At 39.5% G+C, this 22,303-nt stretch overlaps 1 protein-coding gene and 1 long non-coding RNA gene across 2 annotated transcripts in view; one reads left to right on the forward strand and one right to left on the reverse strand.

Annotated features, from left to right (window-relative positions):
* Nucleotides 1-22,303, forward strand: part of MDFIC2 (MyoD family inhibitor domain containing 2) — a 48,158-nt gene that overhangs the window by 16,180 nt on the left and 9,675 nt on the right. Inside the window, exon 4 of the mRNA XM_085300008.1 lies at nucleotides 13,501-13,539. Coding sequence (XP_085156134.1) covers nucleotides 13,501-13,539 — 39 coding nt within the window. The remainder of the gene's footprint in view (nucleotides 1-13,500; nucleotides 13,540-22,303) is intronic.
* Nucleotides 19,724-22,034, reverse strand: LOC146598595 (uncharacterized). The gene is made up of 3 exons (XR_014895235.1): nucleotides 21,947-22,034; nucleotides 20,846-20,959; nucleotides 19,724-19,863 (listed from the first exon to the last, which is right to left on the reverse strand). It is a non-coding gene; the product is annotated as an uncharacterized LOC146598595 (long non-coding RNA).

The raw sequence follows: 22,303 nt of genomic DNA on the forward strand, positions 1-22,303 counted from the left end.
TGACCAAGGCCTAAARAGCAAAGGCTGCTTGTTGAAATTGATAGTGCCAACGTCAGTCTTCCATTTCCATCAATAACATTTTGTAGGACTGATTTCAGGCTCAAGCATTCCTAATAAAATGGTTAGAAAAGATTCTGTATACACAAAGRTTTGAGAGGCTTGGTGTATGTACTTTTCACATTGTGGGTCTGCAACACATGTATATGTGCATAGATTTCTCCTGTAATATTTTCCCTATGGGTTCAATCCCCATGCTTTATTCCCACCTACATCTCTTTGTCACATATAAGATCTTTATTATTGCTAAAGGAAATCAGAGCAGGAGGCTCTACAGGTTGCTGTGCAACCTGAAACCATCTATGCAACACTGACAAAAGCCAAGACAAATACTGGATATGATTTTTTTAAAAAAACAGGATTGAGTGCAGAGTCAGTGAATTACTCATATGAAGTTAGAATTGGCCTARGCATTTTGATGAATCTGTTTCTGATAGAAGAGGAAGATGGAGAATGTGTTGGCCCAAAATAAAGACTGTATCGTGAATATGGTGTTGCCCTGTCTCTAATTGCTGGAATAGTTAAGAAACTGTATCCTTCCCTCTATTTAGGATACCACCTGGAGAAATACATTTTTCTCAAGCTTTGTGCAAGATGCCAAAACTTAGGTTTAATATAATACATATTTTCCATTTTTCCCCTTCTAATGAGACACATTGATATTATTACCTGCACATACTGTGTTTTGTTAATGGGAAATTTTTCAAATGTTATGTGGTAATGGACTGTGGGATATGGGATTATATACTTATTATTCTCAAGAGCACTGTGTAGATTGTACCATTAAGTTGCAAGCAGATTGGCAGAACAGGGTTTGAATTCTGGCAAAAGCTCCCTTCCAAGCTTGTTGCAATTTGCCCATTARGCTTGGTTTGGCTCCACTTTAAAACTTTATACTGATTGAGCTATGGATGCTTTAGTCGACTGTGCTGTACTGAGCACTCTGCTCTGGATCAGTCGTATCAAATCAGGGTGAAGTGGTGGCCGCACCACTGGGGGCAGCTGACTGTTTGATGCTGCATAGGAAAAGTTTTCATAGCCAGAGATAATGACAAAATTTACTAGCCATAGCGTGATGCTACCAACAGAAAAATCCCACATTCTCTGTCCATGTAGATTGTATTTACACACAATAACATCTAAGTCTATATATACGTGAACACTCACAAGCATGCTATGGTCAAATGCTCCCTCACTTTCTCTACTACAGTAGGTCAGTCCAGGTTTGTACATGTAGTGGCTTTTTTAGAACTGAAAGGTACTTTTTGCACACCTGGAAGACTGCCATTTTAGGATGGAATCTGCTGACCCCCCCGAGGGAAAGCTGGGAATTGACTTCCATGAATTCGCCCTTTGTCATATTCTACCTTGTCTGCAGCAAGAGGAGGAAACAAAAATTAATGGAAAGAGACATCACTCCTTGGATCTAGTCTGGGTATTTGCAAGAAAGGCACTCTTAAGTTGTACTCTTACTTAGYAGAGGAAGCAATGGTTAGATCAAATGATTCATAAGATCCAGCTTTGCTTAGACTACTTATTTCCTTTTCTAATAGGACTAAGGTGAAAGAAACTTGGAAACTTGTGATAGTTTAATTTTGAAATCGTCAAAATTCTTTCAGTCATTAACCAAACAGCCTACTGCTGCATGAAGATGGTTAACAGCAATGGAGGTGAAATAACAAATTAGAAACATGAAATAAATTCATTCCTAGATATGAACCTTGGCACTGGATCACAGTTCTACAGCAAATCAAATGAAATCTCAGTTGGGAGCCTTTTCAAACTTTGGAACAGTTCAAATCCCAGCTCTGCAGCCTGGTTTCATCTTCCTCTATCCTACCATATATCTTGAGAAACTGAAGCATCCTGTATATAAAGACAGTAACAAATTGGACTCATGTGCCTAACGGTAAATTAGATAACCATTAGTAATATAAAATACTTAGATATTCTAAATATCCAGCTTTAGTAGCAGAAAAACATTGTRGTACCAACCAATTTTGTTTGCAGCTGCTAGTGCTTTCTTGCAGATTAGCTCAGCATTTTTCTAAGRAATAGTCAGAAATAGTTGAGGGACCCCAAACAAGTAGCTGCAGACAAGGTAAAGACCACAAAATGACTGATGACTTCAATGACAAAAAAAAAAGTCCTTAATAACAAGGCCAGTACTGTGTTATTGGAATYTAGTTTTCCCTGATTTCCAGTCTCATTTTCTAATATTTGTGTTATACTCATCCAGTTCATTTCATTGTTCGAAAACACCCCCACAAGAGTGACAGCACCTTCTGTTTGGCCTGTGATAACCCAGTCCTTGCAATGCCACACCATTCAAGGTCTTCCATCTAATTTTATGAGCTCTGAATTGAAGCACTAGGATTGTTTTTAAAACAGTTAAACTTTCCCTCCTGAAAATGCAGCCTGTCTGAAATAGATGTTACAGCCTTGTGCACAGAACTTTTAAGGTCTGTTTCCAGAACTAGCCACAGGCACCTCTTTTTCCCATTGRTGTCCCAGTGGAATGCAGGTTGCACAAAACGCAATATGTAAAATTAGACCTGGATCCCATCAGTACCTCTGAATCCTCAATTCCCTTTAACTGTCAAGAAAGTGACAGTAGTCATCATCAGCCAGGTACATCACTAGAGTTATTGAAAAGAAATTTGCCTTGCAGGGTACATAAGTCTGCCCTACCAGGTAAAATAATTTAGACAGCCAATTTTCAAGTAGTTTTTTCATATACGTTGTCCATAATATGCTTTATAAATTATGTATTTGCCCTGTAGTTAAGGCTATCTAAATGGCTGGATAAGAGGTCTATTTTCTTCTAAATAGTGCAAGTTCTCCTATATCCAATGACTATTGGAATTATTAGCATGATCTTTTTAGCTCCTAATACATATTAATTTGCAATATACAAAACCATTCAAATAAATAATTGTGCAGACTGAATAAAAAAGCAATTTAAACTTTTTTCCCCTAACTGGAGACACTTTTTACAAATAGTTCTTTTAAGTAGTCTTAATAGTATCTCTTTAATATTGCCATTAAAATTCACCAGAGTTCAAGAGCAGAGCAAATTTACATCTGTTAAAATAATGGAATTGACACTGATATTACATCATTGCTATTTTAAATAATCATTCTTCATAATTCTAACCTACTTGCTTTAAGTTGCAAATAAAGGGCTTGTTCCTGCTTTCAAAGTCAATGGCAAAACTCCTTTTGGCTTTCAGGGATTAGCACCTAGCTTTAAAGATGAGGGCCTCTACCACGATACAGTGGGGTTTGACTGTGTTCATTTATGCAGGGAAGAATAACTCACTCCAACAGAAAAATCAAGGACATTTCTATGGGTTCTCTTGTGCCTCAGTCAGACTGGGTAATTCTATTGGTCTAGCTTGATCCCAAAAATCATGCAGCTCTGAACTACTGTGAATTTCAAGGGAGTTACAGTTCTCACAAGAAAGCAGTATTTTATATATGTATTTATTTGCTGATTTTAGTGCAGTTCTGTAGTTTTCCTTGCTTAATATTTTGGGAGAGTTTGCTCTAAGAAAAGTGTAATGAGAACTTTCACAAATTCTCCTTCTCTTGGGGGAACTTTAGCAGTTTCAATAAAATTACATAAATTCTTACACACAAACACACACACAAAAAAAATCAAATTGAACTTAAAGAAATCAAAAAGAGGTCAAGGAGTAATCAGCAGACTGGGAATACACCACTATTTTCCCAGTACACTATGAACAGCTGGAAAGCCACCTAGAAAAGAAACCAACACAGCGCTCTCCCTGATTACAGAAGAAAATGAAGCAAGAGTTTTAGCAAACAGAGGATGAAGATTGCAAGAGATTTCAACATTATTTAAAAATGAGGAAAAAAATGCCTTTTATCATCCACCTAATATGCCAAAGAACAAAGTGTGGTACCTGGCCATTCCTAGACTGCTTATGTGATCTTCAGGGAAGAAAGAGAAGGAAAAAGAAAATCCATGCTACAGTTCACGTGTGAACTCCTTGTAATTTGGTTATCTGTCAAGACCTTGGGTTTTCAGACAGGGACTTTTCAACTGTTTCTGCACAGAGCATCTAGATGGACAGATCTCTGGTCATGGCAGAAATCATCACCCACTACAGTTAACTTTCTACTAATGTGCTACTAAAATGTCTTCAACATTTACTAGACAATAACCAGCAGTTGAGTCTTACACAGAGTTTTTCATAGAGTCTGTTAGATGTTATCTGGCTCCCAGATAACTTTATTAGCAATATCATAAGAACTAAGGAAGAATCAATCCCTTGTTTTACTATCACTGGCACTGCCTAATACAAATAACACATCTACTAAAGCTCTATTTAGGGCCTGGTTGAAGTTACAATTGCCTTGGCATCTTTAAGAGCAATTTAGCTTTAAAAGAAAAAAGGAAAAACATGTGAGAATAGAGTGTGACCCTTTACTGCGGGGGAAAAAAAAAACCTAAACAAACAAGCACCATCAAGAATGGGGAGGAAACAGTCATTCCAGAAAAATCAAATTTTGAAGAACCTGCAGTGCTAGCTGGTTTACCTCCCTTGGAATTATCTACCCCATTCCACTTTTTCCTACCTCCACAGCAGTACACCTGCCCTTACACTATTTGAGAATGCAAAAGAAAAWTAGCTTGGATAGTAGGAAAAGGTCTTCAGAGCAAGGACGATTAGGCAGTKCTCTGCCTGAGGAAGTGTTTCAGGCACTGTCACTTCATGCTGTCTAAGAGGAAGTGAGAAGAAAAAACACCTAAGGCATTAGCCTGCAGAAGTTTTGCACCACGAAGGGTGGGACTAGCTGGGCTAGAAGGTCGTTTCCCATTCCATCATCTGTGATTCTTTCTGGCATTGTTCCTCACATTTAAAATACACCGTCCCCCCTCTGTGCCTGTGGCACTGACACAACACCATGCCCAGTGCAACTCAGCCTGAAGGACAGTATCGAATCACGTGCAATAAGTCAGTGCTATGTCCCTTAAATAAATAGAAATTACAAATAAATACACCTTCTGTAAGCAATTTGCTTGTTTACTGCTTCTCAACCACATGCACCAAATGCYAGTAAGGAGAAAGAGACAGTACCCCTGATGGGGAGAAGAGCCCTTATCGTGCTAAGCATATGAGGATTAGCCATTCCTTGTAAGATCTCACTGTGGAGAGGAGGAATATGCAAATATATTGTCCATCCATATCTATACAAATTTAGACACCATAAATGTATACATATATGGTATAGGGASAGTCCATCTACAAGGAAGATCCTGCTGCCCCATCCAGATTCTTCATTCCATCAGGATTCTYGTTGGGCATCACTAGGCCTGTCTACCTGAAGGTCTCACCTAGCTGCAGGAATCTTCACAGAAGAAATGTATTTGTCATCTACTTTGATCTACACGTTCCCTGTGATACCTGTGGATACTGGCCTAGGGTTTTCACGCGCAAACACTTCTCAGGTACCAGACTAGTTCCCATGGATTGCCTGGTACCTGTGAATCCTGCTTTAGGACAAGGTAAACAGAATGTAAAGTGAAAGTATTCTTGTTTTATTGGGAACATCCTGTCCAAGCCATATTCATAGCTGAAAAAAAACCTGAGAAAAATGGAAACTGATGTAGAATGGAATCTTTTAATATTTCAGGAACGTGAAAGGGTGAAATCAGAGTTCTGAGCTTGAATACTTTTAAGATGAATGAGTAGGGAAAAAAAAACAGGTGATAGGGGAAAATATCCTTCTCAGGAGAAGTATTTTCAAAACCTGGTAGTTACATTTTGTTAGTTCTAATCTTCTTTTAATGAAACAACTTCTGAAAAGGGACTATAAAAGCATAGAGCCTGAATGCCAATGGAAACATATTGTAAATATGATACATTACCAAAAATTCTACTGCTGCTGGGTTAAGGAAAAAAAGCTTTCACTTGAGCATCCTCTTTTGCTTTCTAATATATTTTTGGAAAGATTTTTTTTTTTGGTTTTTGGTTTTTGTTTTAAGATAAAGCAGTTATAAAGAGAGAAACTAATTCTGATTTTTTAAAGGCCTGGATTTCTTCTTGCATGTATTAGTCTAACTCAGGAGGAAGACTATTCAAGCAAATGAGACGAGGTTGGTGTGAACAAATTTAAATGCAATCAAAAGCAGGCCTTAGGATATTTACAGATAGAGTGAGTAACTCTTGTTCTAGATGGAGAATTAGTCCATCATCATGCAGGGCCTCATTCTCCCTTCTCTTACATCACCGTATATTAGGAAACTGCACAGAGTTGAGTGATATTTCACTAGCCTAAAACCAACAAGATAAAAGAACAGAGCCCACAGCCCCAATCCCTTATACTAATTGCACGCTGACTGCAGAAAGCTGTCTCCATATAAATCAGTAGATCTGGTCTTTTCTCCTTCGCTTGTTTACCTACTAAAAGTTTCATATAATTATTTTAGGATCTTTTGCCCATTTAATATGTTAAGCAACTGTGGTCATAAAAGAGCACATAGTCTTTGTCTGGCAATGCATTCAGGAAGTAGCCTTTCTTTCACTAGTCTCCAGTGACACATCTGCACAGATGTTAAGGAGAACAAATTGAATAGATAACGTGAATTTGACTACTTCAACTCCCTCCTCACCAAATCCAGTTCTGTGAGAAATGTTCGGTAGTCCAAGTCTGAGCATTTTCCAGTAATTTCTATGTCAAAGTAAACCAACCCTATGCCAGACTCCATACTATTGTTCTCTCCTTTTAGGTATACAGCAGATTTGTTGAAACTAGAACATGTTATACATCCATYTTACCAGTTACAATAGGCAGTTTCAGCTATTTAAGACAGCTGAGGAAATGTGGTAGGCTGCTATGAGTATCCAGAGGAGATTATAGAAGGAAGAAGAAAAATGCTGGAAAGTCTCCAGCAACCTTCTGGAGCTACYAAGAAATTTTTTCCTCGTAGCAATGACCACTTCAAGGGAAAAAGAAAATGACTCCCACAAGCCCAAGTGATGACAGGAAAATCTCCAGCCTTGCGCTATCCCTGCTTCTCTGCAGTTTTCACGGGCACCTCCCCTACGAGAAGCAAGGTGCCCTTCGAAAGCAGGTGGTCTGACTCCCAGGATGTCTGCGCACTTCTCACTCTTCCTGGGAAACAGAGAGGATCAAAACACCACTGCAGTGGAACAAGCGGAGCATGGTTGCTGCTTGTATCCCAGCYCACAGCTCCAGAAACAGGATGAGAAGCATGACACTTGCATACAAGCTTCTTAATGCTTCACCCACCTACAGAGCATCCTATTTCCCTGCTGTTCAGTCCCTGGCCAGCCAGTGGTCCAGAGAGGACACTGAGATGGAGAACACTTGATTTAAAGTCATTTCCAGCACAAAGATGTTATTTTCTACCATTCCATCATCTTAAGATATTTAACCATCAAGTGTTGCAGGTATCACTGTTTCATATTCATTTATACTTTACTAATACCATCTAGCATTTAAAGTGGCGTATTTTATCTTTTTCCAACAAATAAGACACTTTGGCACCATAACGTATCCTATAGGCAGCTCTTTTAGTATCTAAATCCTAAGGATGTTTGAGGGGGGGAAAAAAGATTATATTTATTCAGAAATTAATTGAGATTAATAATTTTGAAAGTAATTTACAAATAGCAATCAGTCTATGCAATGAAGGTCAGAAGAAAAAGGACACATTAGCAATTGAATATCTTCCCTCTCTTTAAAGTTTTAATACCTCATACCTGTTAATAATGGGAAATACCCTTCAAGAGTAGCATTTTCAAAAATTGGTAGGATCCTTTTGCTAATTCTAATCTTCTTTTAATAATTTTTAATTTGTTAAAAAGGATTTAAAAAAGCATGAAAATGAAATGCCAGTAGAAATGTACTGCCTTTACAATAAATAGTTAATGTATTTTTTAAATGAATGATTTAAAATAGCTATTAAAGTAAAGAGAATGAGCTTATGTTTCTAGTAATGACTTCTCTGCCTCAGAATGAAATCTGTAAATCCCTGATTGCAATTTCACTTCCCAAAAGAACAAGCAGTCCTGGGACTGATGTTATTGCCTTTATTGTTAATACTAGCATAYCACATATGTAATTTTTATATCACTAGTTTGAATATTTAGATTCATACTTGTGTATGCTTTTTATTTTAAATCTCATACTGTTATTCTCTGTCGCACAAAAATAAAGCTCTACTTCAGCAAGGGCTTTTTTGTATGTACATGCATACATGTATACACAGACATTCAATATAAGTACAATTTTATTCATAAGAGCGCATAATGATTCAGGCTGTGATTGTTAATAAAAATGCATTTCTAACCATCAAATTTGAGTCTATTATTCTAAGTTAATTGCATTTGCCCTAAAGAGACTTGCGACTGGCTGTCAGCCTATTTGTGTCAGTTCCATTTTATTCATCAGTCAATCTTGTCTCCTCTTTTTTCACATCCCATATATTGATCAAATAGATTTGTTAGCATGCCTCTGCAGCTTTAAAAAGTTTTTGTTATTTGTCAGGTTTATTTGATTACTGTATTAGTTTGCATGTTATCTTAATTGTTATTTCAATAGAAAATAAATGCCCTTTGATAGTCCCACAAGATTCCCATTAAGTAAAATCCATATAACAAGTTATTGGATAGAGTGAATGTGGTAAAAAAATAAACACATTAAATCTATATTAAAAGGTGGTATTAATCTGCAGCTGTATCGTACTTGATCCAAAAATACAGGAATAGAAAGAAGTGCAGTGTGAAACAATTTTGATAAACATCAGTGCCGTATCATTGCATATTATGCTTTGTTTAAAATACTTTAACAAAAAGACACATTATAAAAAACAAACTGAGGTCACATCTGGAAGAATGGGTTTTGTGGTTAAGTGTGAAATGGGAGATTATATATGGCTTTAGACAATAGAAATTTGGATAGGCAAGCTGCAAGCAGATACAGGTGGAAACACTGTTACRTGATGCAAATTGCTGGTGGAGGGGGGAAACCCTTTCAGAAAGGTATTTACTAGAGCAAAAAAACCCATCTAAGTGGGTACCTTCTTCCTCTGCAAAGATATAACAGTTGTAAAGTTGAAGTAAATAACAGTTTGGCTAGGTAGTTATTTAAACAGGATCTTGTCCACATTAATCAAYCAGTTTTGGTAATAACTTCAATCTTCTCCCAGGTGAAGGTGATGCAGCCATTTTCCCCMAAAAAACTATTTTTGAGATCTTTATTTCTAGTAAGATTGCATAACCCTGGCTCCTTGCTTAATCTTAAATCTAAAACTCCCCAGGAGGTACCTGAGTTTGCATAAGGTCTGAAATCAGCACCATGGGAAATCAACTAAAACATGTGTTTACCATTTCATTTAAAAAACAATTGGGTTGATTTTGGAAAAGTCTGTGCATCTTAAGATAGCTACTGAAGAACTAGAAACACTGATTCCGTAAGACACTTAGGAAGAAAATCTTGTGTTTTACAAAAACTTAAAATATACTGACCAACTCCATAGCTTTCTGAAACTGAAATGTAAGATTAATAAAATTCTTTTTTTAAAAAAAAAAAAAACACAAACTTATTCAGCTTTTAAGTGAGTTCTTTGGTCAGGCTTGATCTCCACATTTTCCAACTTTAGTCATGTAAAAGTTGGATTTCTAGACACTATTCTGTTATAGCCAAGGTGGGGGGAGAAGCAGGCAGCATAGAAGACTTCCAAGGAACTATTCATTCCTGGCTGAAACACTTGTAATCAGGACAGGACGAATGGCCAGCAAGGCAGGCCTATTCTTACATGGATTATAACAGGACTTTCCCCCACACTGAACACCTAAYTTTTAGGTGACTACAGTTGCTATGATGAGTGCACCCTAAGCAGGATCTATCTCATAATAGAAGCATTTTTAAATGCCTACACATAGCTAAGGAAGTATCCAAATTATCTCTTTTTTAATCTACAGTATTTTTCACCTAGAAACCCTGTAACAGTATTTCATACTAAATAAACGTGCTAAAACGAAACTCAACTTTGCTGTTACGGTAGAGCAGTCAGCAACACTTCTGTGATTCAGATGCATGTGGAGCAATGATAGTGAGCTCTTTCAAGCCAAATTGTTATGACCAGCTAGTATGGAACATAAACAGGAACAGATGAGTAGACTACAGCCTCAACATTTGAAACAACAAAGGAAGAGTGAAATGATTGCTACATAAAAGACATTTCAAAGACCTCCCAGAAAAGCAGGCATGAAAATCCCCAATAAAAAGGCTCAGCAAGAAAACTGTCACACCCCCTAATCCTCAGCAGACTTTAACAAGATGTTCACATGAGCCAGAGATTGCCTCCTTCCCCAGAAGACAAAAGGCACAGAAAACAATACTGTCTAGCATAGGATTAGGAAGCAAGGGATAGATAAAAAGGATTCCTTAACCTTACAATTAGAAACCCCAACTCTCCAGTTAAAAGGATAATCAGAAACAGACTGAAAACCTGTGTCACAAAATTGCTGCATCTTTCTTTACTCCGAAAACTGATATATTTTCCCCAATATTTTTTTAAAGTTTATTACTGCTCCAAGAAAGGTTTTGATGACCACTTGACTACAAAACAGCCACTGTTACCAAATCACAGTACAGCACACAYGGCAATAACCTTTATTTCCCATCCTTACATTTCCATTACCTCTAACTGARCAAGAATTAGTTTACCAATGCTTACACCAACTTTCCAAATAGGCAATTCCAGTAARCATACAACTAAGAGCAAGAGCACATGTAGTAACCTAGTCTAATATGATTGGCTTACCGTAACCTAAAATGGATACGTACACATATCTTTCATGTCAAATATGGCATAAATTTTCCCTTGTTAAAAATAGAAACAACTTAGTTCTTGTAAGAGSCTATTTGGTATTGTTAATCCCCTTGAACAGAAGGAAGGATAGTAGCAAGAGTAGAAAATAGACTTGGCAGCGAAGGAAAACTATAGGCTGGAAAGAAAATCAGAAGTCTGCAAAGTTTGATCCTCCTGTTGTAGCTAACTGGTGGTCATAAACATTACCTAAACTGTAATAGCTACAGAAGTTAACTGCATAGAATTTAAGATGCTTTCTAAGCTGAACAGTATAACCAGAAAAACTTTGACAACTGCATTTACATGGTACATATTAACTTAGAGACACGACTTCAGCTTTAAAACACTCATATGATTAGAAAGTATATCTGTCCCCACTTTAAAGGGGTGGAATTAAGACRCAAAAATTAAATGGTTAGTCTAGGCATTCAGGAAGGGACAGTCAGGGTTTAAGAAGTTATCTCCAATGGGAGGTTGATCTTGCTAGCTTTTCTTAGTCTTCCTGGTACCTCCTCAGAGTCATCAGCAAAATAAAGTCCCAACAGTTGTGAGGGGAGAATTTTGGGTTTTGTTATTGGTGGGAGGTTTTTTGCTTTCAACTGTAAGACACTTGCAAACTCTCTAAGTTCTTGTGATCCTCCTGTTTGTGTATTGGACCTTAGATTCCCTTCCTCAAATGCTCTGTGTCCTTATTCTGCATGAGCTTGGCACTACCTCAGAGCTGCCTCATATTCTGAGAGAAGTAAAATAGTCCCTTTTTAAATTACTTGAAACCACTTATAGGCGACTAGCAGAGATGCAGCCTTAGTCACTGTCATCTGTTACTGAAAGACAGAAACAAATCACATTTTCCATGTATTTATTTCAAGTCATGATTCTTCTGGGAAAAGGTATAGATTCTCTTTTTAGTAAAGCTAAAAGAAAGCTTGGACTGCACATACTTGTAGAACAAAAGAGAGAATAAGACTCATCTACAGACCGCAAAGTGAAAAGTGGATCTAGGTCCAGACAAGAGCAGGTAACCCATCACAAACATCCCCAAAGTAGGTAGCTAAGAGCATACTAGCCAGACCCATACAGGATATGAATCGCTGTAAGGTACGAGCAGAGAGTAATATGGGTTGTAGAATGGCTTAGAAGAGACTAAATTGCTTAYGCTAACTCATGCACAAGACCTATCCAGGTGTGCAGGACCTGCTTGTGGTGGGGTGTCAACAACCCAAAGTCTTGGCCTGCAGGCACACCTGCCCCTGTGTCATGAGGAACCTTGCTGCTGTCCTACTGAAAGACCATTTGTGCTTTAATCAAGCAGTAGCCTGGAAATAGGGCTGTGGCACCCTGTCTATTGTCTCAAAATTCTTTCCAGATTGTATTTCCTCCTTTTACATGCAAGCAAGCTTCTGCTGCTGCTGTTACAAACACAACTTGAGGTTTACAAGGTGAGCCAGTATTTTTCCAGATTCACACATTCAGATCCAAGTACAGATTTACCAGAGAGACTTCAAAAAATTCTGTYTTTGAGTAGCACCTGCATGACACAAAGTCCTGCATCCTTGAGTACAGCTATGCCACCCATGTGTATAATCTGTCATTTAGATAAGATCTAGGTTTTTCCAAGTAGAGAGGAAACACACAGTCCATAGACACCATTATTATTGATTTTATGAGATACATAGATATCATGGTAATGAAAGGTAGTAAAAAGTCCTAATACAGCTAAAAAACCTACAAAACATCTCCACCCTGAAACTGAAGATGTGTGATCTAAACTTGGACCTAGTTTATTATGTCTCATCTATGGTTTAGAAAGCTACACTGCATTCTCTTACAGTGCTTATGTTTAATTCACTCCGCTCACTTCAAACACTAGAGCTCTAGCATCTTCATATTTACCATTGATAGGAATGGAGATGTGATAAAATACACAGCAATGATGTCAGTATTCAGCTTCACTATTACTTTTTTCCTCAGTCCCAATTACTTAAATGAAGATTTTGCCCAATTAAGATTTTTCACATTTTGGCATAAGAAAAAAATAACACCTGAAATAGCACACACTGAAGACAAGCATTCCATCAGCTTTAGTGGGCATTAAGCTGGTTCCTTACCAAACAAGGCAGTACCATTTCACTGATCAGWTGTGCAAAGACAACTTGTACCTGAGCCACAAAAAAGATATAACCGTAAACGTAAGCTTTACTCACCAAACACTTATGGATGAATGCTGTATTAGCAAGTCAGGATCCTTGGGGCTCTGCTTCTGCTCCTCTGAGTAAGACAGGTTGTGCTAACCATATGGAAAGCAACTATGTCCTTTGGAAAAAAAAAAAAAGGAGATCTCAGCAAGAGGCTTGAGGATGTCAGATCTTTAAGTGAACAGGTATCTCCTAGTAATAGCATTTTTTCCCCTTCATGTTGYGAAGTTCTCTTTCCTGTGATAACAGTACAGTTGTGAGCAGATACAACAGTTTTAAAAACGCCAGCACCTACATTAAGTAGCAAAACCCACCTCACCATCTGAGGAGTGTTTCCCACTTAGTGAAGCCTTTCTCTCTGATTTTGTTTTCCAGAACTGGATGGCCCCATCCTACAGCCCCTTGGAGACTCTGGTAAGTCTTACCACCTTTCCAAGTTCTTTCTCCCTATAGTACTATAACACAGTACCATGTATTTATTATCATTGAAGTAGCCCCTTTCATGCAAGAAAGGGAACTGAATTATTCTAGTTCTATGTAGAAACTGAGCAGTATATTTTCTGTGTTTATATTGACCCATCACCTGGTTCAGATTTAGCTCATCTTTAAGATGAGACTATTAGTTGTACTAATATGAGTTAKAGAAGTACAAGGTTTATTCAAAGTAGCAGAACAAACATAAGAGTGCAGTTGGCAAAACCATATGCTTTGCTGGAGCACATGGATAAAACACTTCTAACTTTATGCACATTCTGATGTGAAAGTTGAATAAGGACCCCTAGAGGTCCTCTTCAGTGAGCCTGTAAGCTGCACAAAGCCTAGCTTGATTCAATTTGCAGGAACTCAGTGGCTTACTCTGGAACAAGGCAAAGCTGTCAAAATCCAAATCAACATCCAGCCACCTTATAAGGACTGCAAAGTTTCTCTCTTACCTTGAAAATAGCTAAATCCTTGTTGTTTCCTACTTACCTTTATTTATATTCTGAAGTGGGAGGACGTGCCTCCTCCCTTCCCAGCTGGCCATGTTTTATTGAATGAGGTGTCACATGAAAGCCATTAGAGAAAGTGGGAGAGCTACCAATTTATCCCCTTGTTCAACCACAGCAGGACTGAGTGATGCTCATCCAGACCCTTTGCTCCTGCTACTTACCTTTAACTTGGGAGTCCCAGGTGGAGCCAATCTAAGAGACTTTTGGATTTCTGAGTGGCTCTCTCCACACAGTCCTCCCTCACCACAGCTGCAAATTGGGGTATAGTTGATTAGAAAGTGAACACACCAGGCTGGGCAGCAGCTCCAGGCTGGGCTCTTCTAGCAACAATGAGCAGGTTGCATTAGAAACCACCTCACCTGAAAAAATTTAGGAAGCACCATGCCTACATTAGAGCCATACTTAATGGGGGTGCTGAAGCTCCTGTTGCTGTGAGTTAAAAGGCTGTGCACAGCAGCTCTACCCTGCATTTATCTGTATTGCAAACATATGGTACAAACTTTCTCTGATCAGAAGCCCCTCAGAGGGCTCTGATCAGAGGACACTGCTGAGGGTTAGATAGGCAAGGTCAAGACAATGTTAGCCTGCTCTTGTAGACCATGAAGAGGTAAATCATTCTGTGCAACTCAGAAGTTATTCAGATGGTACTTTTGGCATTTCCCCCCCCCCTTTTGTTCTGTCAGTCTGAAGAGAACAGCTCGTGTGATGTAATTTAGAATGGAGCTTTTTTAAAGCTTTCACTCAGGAAAAGCTTCTGGAGCTCTGGGGGTATAGCTTAGCTCTGAGAAATAGAAAGAAAGCAAGTTTGCATTGACAGCTTGATCCCAGAGAGAGGTGGCTGCCTGCTTGTCTAACAGGTCCTCTGGGTCTGGATGAGGCAGAGACAGAGGAGCAGTCATATTAAGTGAACGTGCGCTGCCAATGTTAAAGGAACAATTACCATTATTCTGCATAGTTCACTGTTTGCTACTGCTATTTCCTTCAATAAAACCTCTTTTCACTTGCCAATTGGAGCTTGTCATGTAACAATATTTCTTATGCACAATACACATACTAAAATGCCCCTGTGTTTTTAATACATTTATAGTTGTTAACAATAGTGGTATAGTGACAGAAAAAAAATGTACTTGCTTTGAATATAGAATAGATTGAAAAAGGAATAAACCAGAGTCCCTACTCTGAAGGATTAATGGGGGTTAGATTTTGCCCAATCTCAGTGTTAAAACAGTGACACTTCTTCCGTTTAATTTACACATGCTTTCTCCTCTCAGGATCTGGGCTGTGACCTCCTTGCTTAGAAGGGTTATTCACCTGAGTCTTGAGTACAAGCCTCAGTGAAACCTTTAACTTGAGGAAACACTGGCTGGTGTTGAGGAGAGAGATGAGCTCCTCCGCTGGGCTGTGTCCCAGCGCCTAGATACCCCCACACCCTCACCTCACCCCACCAGACTTTGGTGGGGCAAAGGAAGCCCAAAGGGAGAGAGATAAGTGCTGCTGCTGCTGGGATTTTTGCAAGTTTAATGTGCTGAGGTTCGCCAAATCTAGCTTTCAATCCCTGTATGTGGTCTATGGACTTGCCAGCCTAACATCTAACAAAGCTTGAAATCTCTGGTTTTCCATCCCAGGTCTGGTGTTCACTACTTGCATCGGACGCTAATTTTGACATAAGCCTCTAGCCAAGCTCCTTGTGAGTGCAGTTCCTTGGGAAAAAAAAAACTGTCAGTGATTTGGGAGGGTTCAGCATTTCAATGAGATCTGAGGAATTCTGGCATGCTCCTTTGAAAGCCCATAGAATGAATAAATTATGCTAATACTGATCTTGCCAATATTATTACAAAGCTAGGCAGAAATGACCACGGTGTCATGGTGAGAAGAAATTACCTTTTTGCACTTGTGACCAAGCTGAATGAAATATTTCATGCATCCAAATGAATGAGCAGCTGTTTGGAAACCTTTGCACCACAGTCACAAAGGAAACTTTCTTCAGCCTTAAGGATTCGTGTTTTCTAAGAGCACTATTTTGCTCCAAATAAGTTAATATACACAGGCAAAGATATCTTGAATTTCCCTGGTCACCCACATGATTTGAAAACAGTGATAGATTGCAGTTTTAAACACATCCTTCCACTGCACAGTGAGAGAAGCACATTTAAATACTGTGAACAAAATGTTTTCCATGTTTTCCTTTGTCAGAGCAGACAAGAGTGTCTTAAAAGTACCTCTCATGCAATTAAGAAACAGAGAATGTAGTCTGTGTTCCCCCAGAATAGATGTTCTGCAGCTTGGGAGTTGCCTACAAGAATATATTTTGAGAAAAGATATAGCACAATGCATCCTTTTCTGCTTCAGAAGTTCTGCAAGAACTCTTCAGGAGCAATGAAATGTGGAGAAGGCACTTAAATCTGCAGTTGTTTTGGAGCCTGATCTACCAAGCTCCATGGAAGTCTTCCCCTGACATCTGCTGATATGGGATCAGGCCCTTGCAGAGTTAAACAAATGGTTTTTCAACACCACCTGACGAAGACTGCTCAGCAGCACCCAGTGAGGTGATCAGATGGCAGGAAGATTAATAGTATTTGCATTAGTAGACGAGTCCCGCTCCCGACTGTGTTCAAGTACCATATGCAGTTGAAAGAAAAATAGGAGTGTTTGTTAGGAAGCCTCTAAAAGACATATGACACTCGCAGATCACCATGCATCATCAGATTCAAATCAGAAGAAAGCTTGTATAATTTATTAGAAAACCTGTTTTTTTGTGGTTATATATCATCATATGCCAATTTACTATGAACAGAGCTTTAAGGATTGTCCATGAGAAATGCTGAATCTTCTGTGATTTGCAGCTCTGCTTGACAGCATTTAAACTGTTTGGATACGTTTTAAGAAAACGTGCTATCGTGATGGTGTTTCCCCCCACCAAATCAAAATGCTGACAGCCTYGAAGTTCCTCTGCCATTAATGCTGTGCAAGGATATCTTTGTGACCATCATCATGCATAATATCTGCTTTGGGAATAAACTCTAAGCATATAACTTCAGTGTCATTCAAAAAGAAGTATTATTGCCAAAGACCATGGGACAGGAGAGAAAGATATTGTGCTAACTTTTCATTGAAAAGTTCACAAATTCTGCCTGGAAATCCTTCAGGTATCTGCACTTTTCACTATATAGCCCTCAACAATAGTTAAAACTATGATTTTTGAGTGCTTTCCAGATTTAATGACATGCAGTTCTGGGTGGAAAAAAAACCCTTGCAATAAACTCAACTTTTTCTATTTTACATTACCTATAAATTTCCCAAACTAAACTTAGTGAGCAATTACACAAGCAAGTCCATGGGGTAGACTTACCTTTAGTTACCGTGCCAATGAATTATATAAAGTCATGTCCACTTCTGGCTCCTCCATTTGGGTTAGGATTTTGCTTTTCAAACTTGATCATATTGGCAGACTGTCTTAACCTCACTGATGGGGTGAGTAATTAACCCTGAGAGGAAGGAAGGAAGGAAGACTGAATTAATGCAGCAGTGCTGCCAGGGCAAGGACTATAATAATAATAAAGTCTGGATTTTCTTTAGTTTAAAAACAACATGATCAATTCAGATAAGATAATGCATCAAAATCTCCAGCTTCACACTCTGCAGTGAGGAAGAAAGAGAATTTTATACTTTYGAGATGTCATTGAAGTACAATAAGTAGCTGGTGAGTGCTGGGATGTTTTTGTCGCAAGGGCTAGGTGTGTGACRCCTGTGCAGCCCTGCACCTCCCCAGGAACTGGGTGGTGATGTTGAATCTCCCAGATCCCCTGCCCCAGAGAGCGGACAGGAATTGGCATGGCCGGGGTGGCACGGACCAGCGAGGAACGAAATCCCCTGTCTGCTTCCCCCAGGCTCTTTGCATCCTCTCAGCATCTGCCCTCCATCTCCTGAAATGGGGATAGCAAGTCCTGAGGAGTGAGTAGTCYCTTATTGCTCCCTTCTAGCCATACTTATCACCTGGTATTTATAGAGAACAAATAGATGCTTAACCCTCTGCTTGGAAGGCACAGGTTCAGATTGAGTCTCATTTGCTCTAAATTGGTTTAATAAACCCTTTTAGCAAAATGTCTAGCGAGTCTAGCCTTGAAACCGAAAGAAGAAAAAAAAGAATATTGAAAGATGATTTTTTAACAAAAGATTTATAGGGTTGCCTCATCTGGTAGGGTAGCCACAGCACCTACAAGATCCAAAAATCCAATGTGGGGCTTAATTTCAGCTTCAGGAATAGCTATTCCTTCTAGGAAAACCCCCAAAGAGGATGATGTCTCTCAAGAACTGCTGGAGTCACAGCGGGGTGCCAGGATGCCCTGATCATAAATGGGAGGAAGTGAATTCAAAATAAGCCAAAAAACATTATCTACCAGCAAGCAGTATGTGAAATGCCACAAGATCCTGCTGCTCTCTGGACTATCCCCAATTACTGTAATGGATTTATTTCATGGAGGGTAAGCGACTGTATTTCATGCACTCACAATATCCAAGACATAAATAGAGACCTCAAGAAAAGCTCAGTGAGAAAGAAAAGGGAGTCTGAAGCAGAATTTGGAAGACTGAACCTCAAAACCAGTCCTGGGGCTGATGCTCAACTCCTCTCTGAGGGCTGCACACCATATTGCTCAGAAGCAATGGACCAGCTTTCCAAYCTCCTGCCAGAGCAGCAGATCCCTCATCTGGCCTGCAAGAGCAAGTACCCGGCCCACCAGGTTATGAATTATTTGCTGTTGTGAACAAAAGAGTGCTGTGAAGTTCTTGAGAAAATCCAGTGATTTATTTTGGCGCRTATCAGCTGAGGGCTCCTGAGAGCCTGGCACCAAGCACTGACGTAGAGCAATTGAAAGTGCAGGTCTCTGGGCAGGCACCTGCGAACTGTCTAGCAAACGTTCTGCAAAAGCATTTGTAAAGTTTGCTGTTGTGTTTGTTGGGAAGTATGAATTACATCTGGTATCTAACGCAGATAACGACTTCTGATACAACAGGACTTTTGAATTAACACATAAAAAGCTTTTTCATAAAATATTTGGTCCCCCTTCTTTCAAAGTCCATTAACAACTCCAAGGTGTAAGCAAACAACATAAAACTCATGCCGATTCCTCTAATTTTTATTTTAAGCATCTTCAAATCCTTTTTTTTTTTCCTGGCTGTACATCCTTACTTTTTATAGTTAGAAGTAATTTTAAAGCAAAAAAGAACATAAACAATATACACTGACTCTTGACACTCCATTGCTTTTTTAAACTAGAATAATAAAAATTTGCAAATGAACAAAAGAGTGGGAGGAAGATATCTGATTTACAATGTTTTTGAGATAAAGAACACTATAAAAAAAGATCAATGTGAATAATAAAGCATTGTTAACTGAGTCATGACATTTCTATTCTCAGTGAAGATTTGAACAGTAGAGCTCTGCAAATGAGCACCTTGTGCCATTTTCAAAGTGGGAGGAAGACATATAATTATAATTTTTAAAGTGAAGAGAATTTTAAAAAAACTCTGTGAAAAAGTTTATTGAAAAACAAATCGACATATCAATAGGACATAAATTACTTTAATTTTATTAAACTAGGAGGGGGGAAAACCTCTTTTGGAAGACTGGCTGCAGAAAGCATTCCTTGAAAAGAATTTTCTTTATTAAAAACTCCTTTGCTAAGATGAAACAGCACTGAATGTCAGCACTACCGTGTATTTATTCTGTAACTCTTCCAACAGCTGAGATCTATAAAAGAAACATATTTTCAAAACAGTTTTAACCTCCATTGTCTTGATCATTCATATTAAYATTTTTTGTGTCACCTACTGAAATCCCTTAAAGGAATCTTTTTTTTTCAGTCAAAACTAATGAGACCATTTTCTTAAACACTCTCCAAAAAGTAAATGCTGTGGATTTTATTTGAAGTAYATTTTCTGCCATTTTACTTGTTTGTGTGATGAGAGCAAAACTTGATATTTATGTTATCAATTCTGCAGAGAAAGGTGATTTTGGGGGAGAGGAAAACTAACTCTGCTTTTGCTGTGTGTGCAGTTTAAATTCACAGTGAAAATACAGCATTGATCAGGTTTCTCCAGTTGAGCCATTTAGTGCTTTGACATTCCTGAAGTTAGGGCCCAGCTGTGAAATCATAGTTTGGGCCAAACTTTGCTGCTAGGTGAGTGCACATGGCTCCCATTTTCTTCAAAGGGAATGACACACATGGCCAACATTTAACTCTCACCTTTTCCATTCTATAGCTAGCAAAGCCCGAATCAATGGACTATATGCAGGCAATTTAATAACATTAAGAATACAGTCAAGATTTTCTGAGACTTAGTTGTGATCTGGGCTATATAATTCAATACACCTCATGGTGCAGATGCTCAGCATATTCTAAAAATCAGCCCATCCCAAATGTCTTTAAGTGGGTAAAACCATAAATCACTTTGAGCATCTAACTCTAACAGCGRACAGGGTGCAAGACACTTCTTCAAAATCGTAAGCTCCAGTTACTGRGGTGGCTTGGGTGCCTGGGAGTCTTAGCTTGCGCAGCCCATTTTGGGCACTGGGTTTGCATGCATTTCCCARTGCGTGTCCAGTGGCACGGCCTGAAAGACTGGGGCATCACATGCCACTGAGAGGAAAATGGGATGCACCCCAAAACAAAATCCAGCTGACCTGTGGTATATGCAGATTTCCTTAAAGGTCAAGCGGAAAACTCTCTTACCGTCCCTTGTTGACTCTCCTCTTCAGTTTCCTCCGAATCCATCTGTTCCTCGCCCGTATTCTTCATTCTTCGCTTGCCTCCCGCTTCTTCCTGTGTCCATCTGTTCCCTTCTTCCTGAATCCGAGTTGGTGAAGGGAAGGAAATTCAGTCATTCACTGAACAGATTTTGAGACGAACCCCCTCCCTCTTCAGTACTGACTTCATTCATCATGGTAAAAATTATAATGAATAGAAATGTTGAAGGTGAAAATTTATTAGGGATTGTGTTTCTTTCTTGTATCAAAAGCAGCTAAAGCTACATATAAACATTGGCTTCATTCATTTTTTTTAATATATGGTATAATTAGTAAGAAATATTAGTGGAAGTGCTTGGTATGCAGTCCATCAAAACATGCCTGTCAGTGCTTAGGATCTGGGCCAAATTTTTTTGCCAGTCCTGTGACAGATTTACAGTAAGCCTATAGAAGGCTTTACAGTCAGCTGGGTCACTAATTCATGATGGTAAAATGTACGCAACGAGGTCAAAARCTCACTGTTGGTAGAATACCACGGACACGGAGGGCACCGTTAGCTTTGTTGCTGCAACGGCCCCAAAGCAGCAAACCCCAGCGTCGGTGAGTTACCAGCCCATCATCACAAGCCCGCAGAGAAGCGCTTGCACCGCTCCGTGAAGCCCACATACCAGCCTAGGCAGCCCGACGCGCGTTTGTAGCCTCGCGCACCGTTCCCTGTTTCCCCGCTGCAGAAATACACCGTCTCCAAAGCTCAGCAAAGCCTGACGGGCCTGAAACCATGAAGGCGCCCGCGTCCGTCGCTCTGGAGGCGCCGGCTCCCCCTCGGCCTTCTCGGTGGGGACCCTCTGCCGAGCTGCGCCTCGCCGCCACCCTCTTCGCAAACTGCCTCTCCGAGGAGAGTTTTTTGGGGGGGCTTTTCTTTTTTTTTTTTTTTTTTTTTTTTTTTTTTTTTTTTTTTTTTTTTTTTTTTTTTTTTTTTTTTTTTTTATTTTTTTTTCTTTTTTTTTTTTTTTTTTTTTTTTACTTTCGCAACGTCAGGAACGACGCCTGCCCGCACCTGAGCTCCCCGCCCGCCCCCAAGGCCTACCTGCCTCCACGCACCCTCAACGAAGCTCCAGGCGCTAAAGCCGGCGGAGTTTCTCACCTAGGTTGCTGTTAGCCCTTGGGACGCCCTCGCCGCCGGGCAAAGGGCCCCGCCGGGGCGGACGGGTGACGTACGTCACTAGAGGGGACGGCCGGCGGCGCGGCAGCTCCTTCCTCCACTTGGGAGGAAAGCTRCTGCTTCGGGATAGTGTTTAAAACCGGTGCATCACAGCGGCTTTCTTCTGACTGCCTCTGCCTAAAAATCTATCASTCTAACACTGAATAGCCTGAAACTTCAGCATCTCGATGATACACTCATTTCTCCTTCCTCGTTCACTGCGGTGGTTGGTTTCTGCAAGTT

This window comes from Rhea americana, unplaced genomic scaffold, assembly GCF_003343005.1.
Source record: "Rhea americana isolate MKP2758 unplaced genomic scaffold, rheAme1 scaffold_16, whole genome shotgun sequence".
Taxonomy (NCBI): domain Eukaryota; kingdom Metazoa; phylum Chordata; class Aves; order Rheiformes; family Rheidae; genus Rhea; species Rhea americana.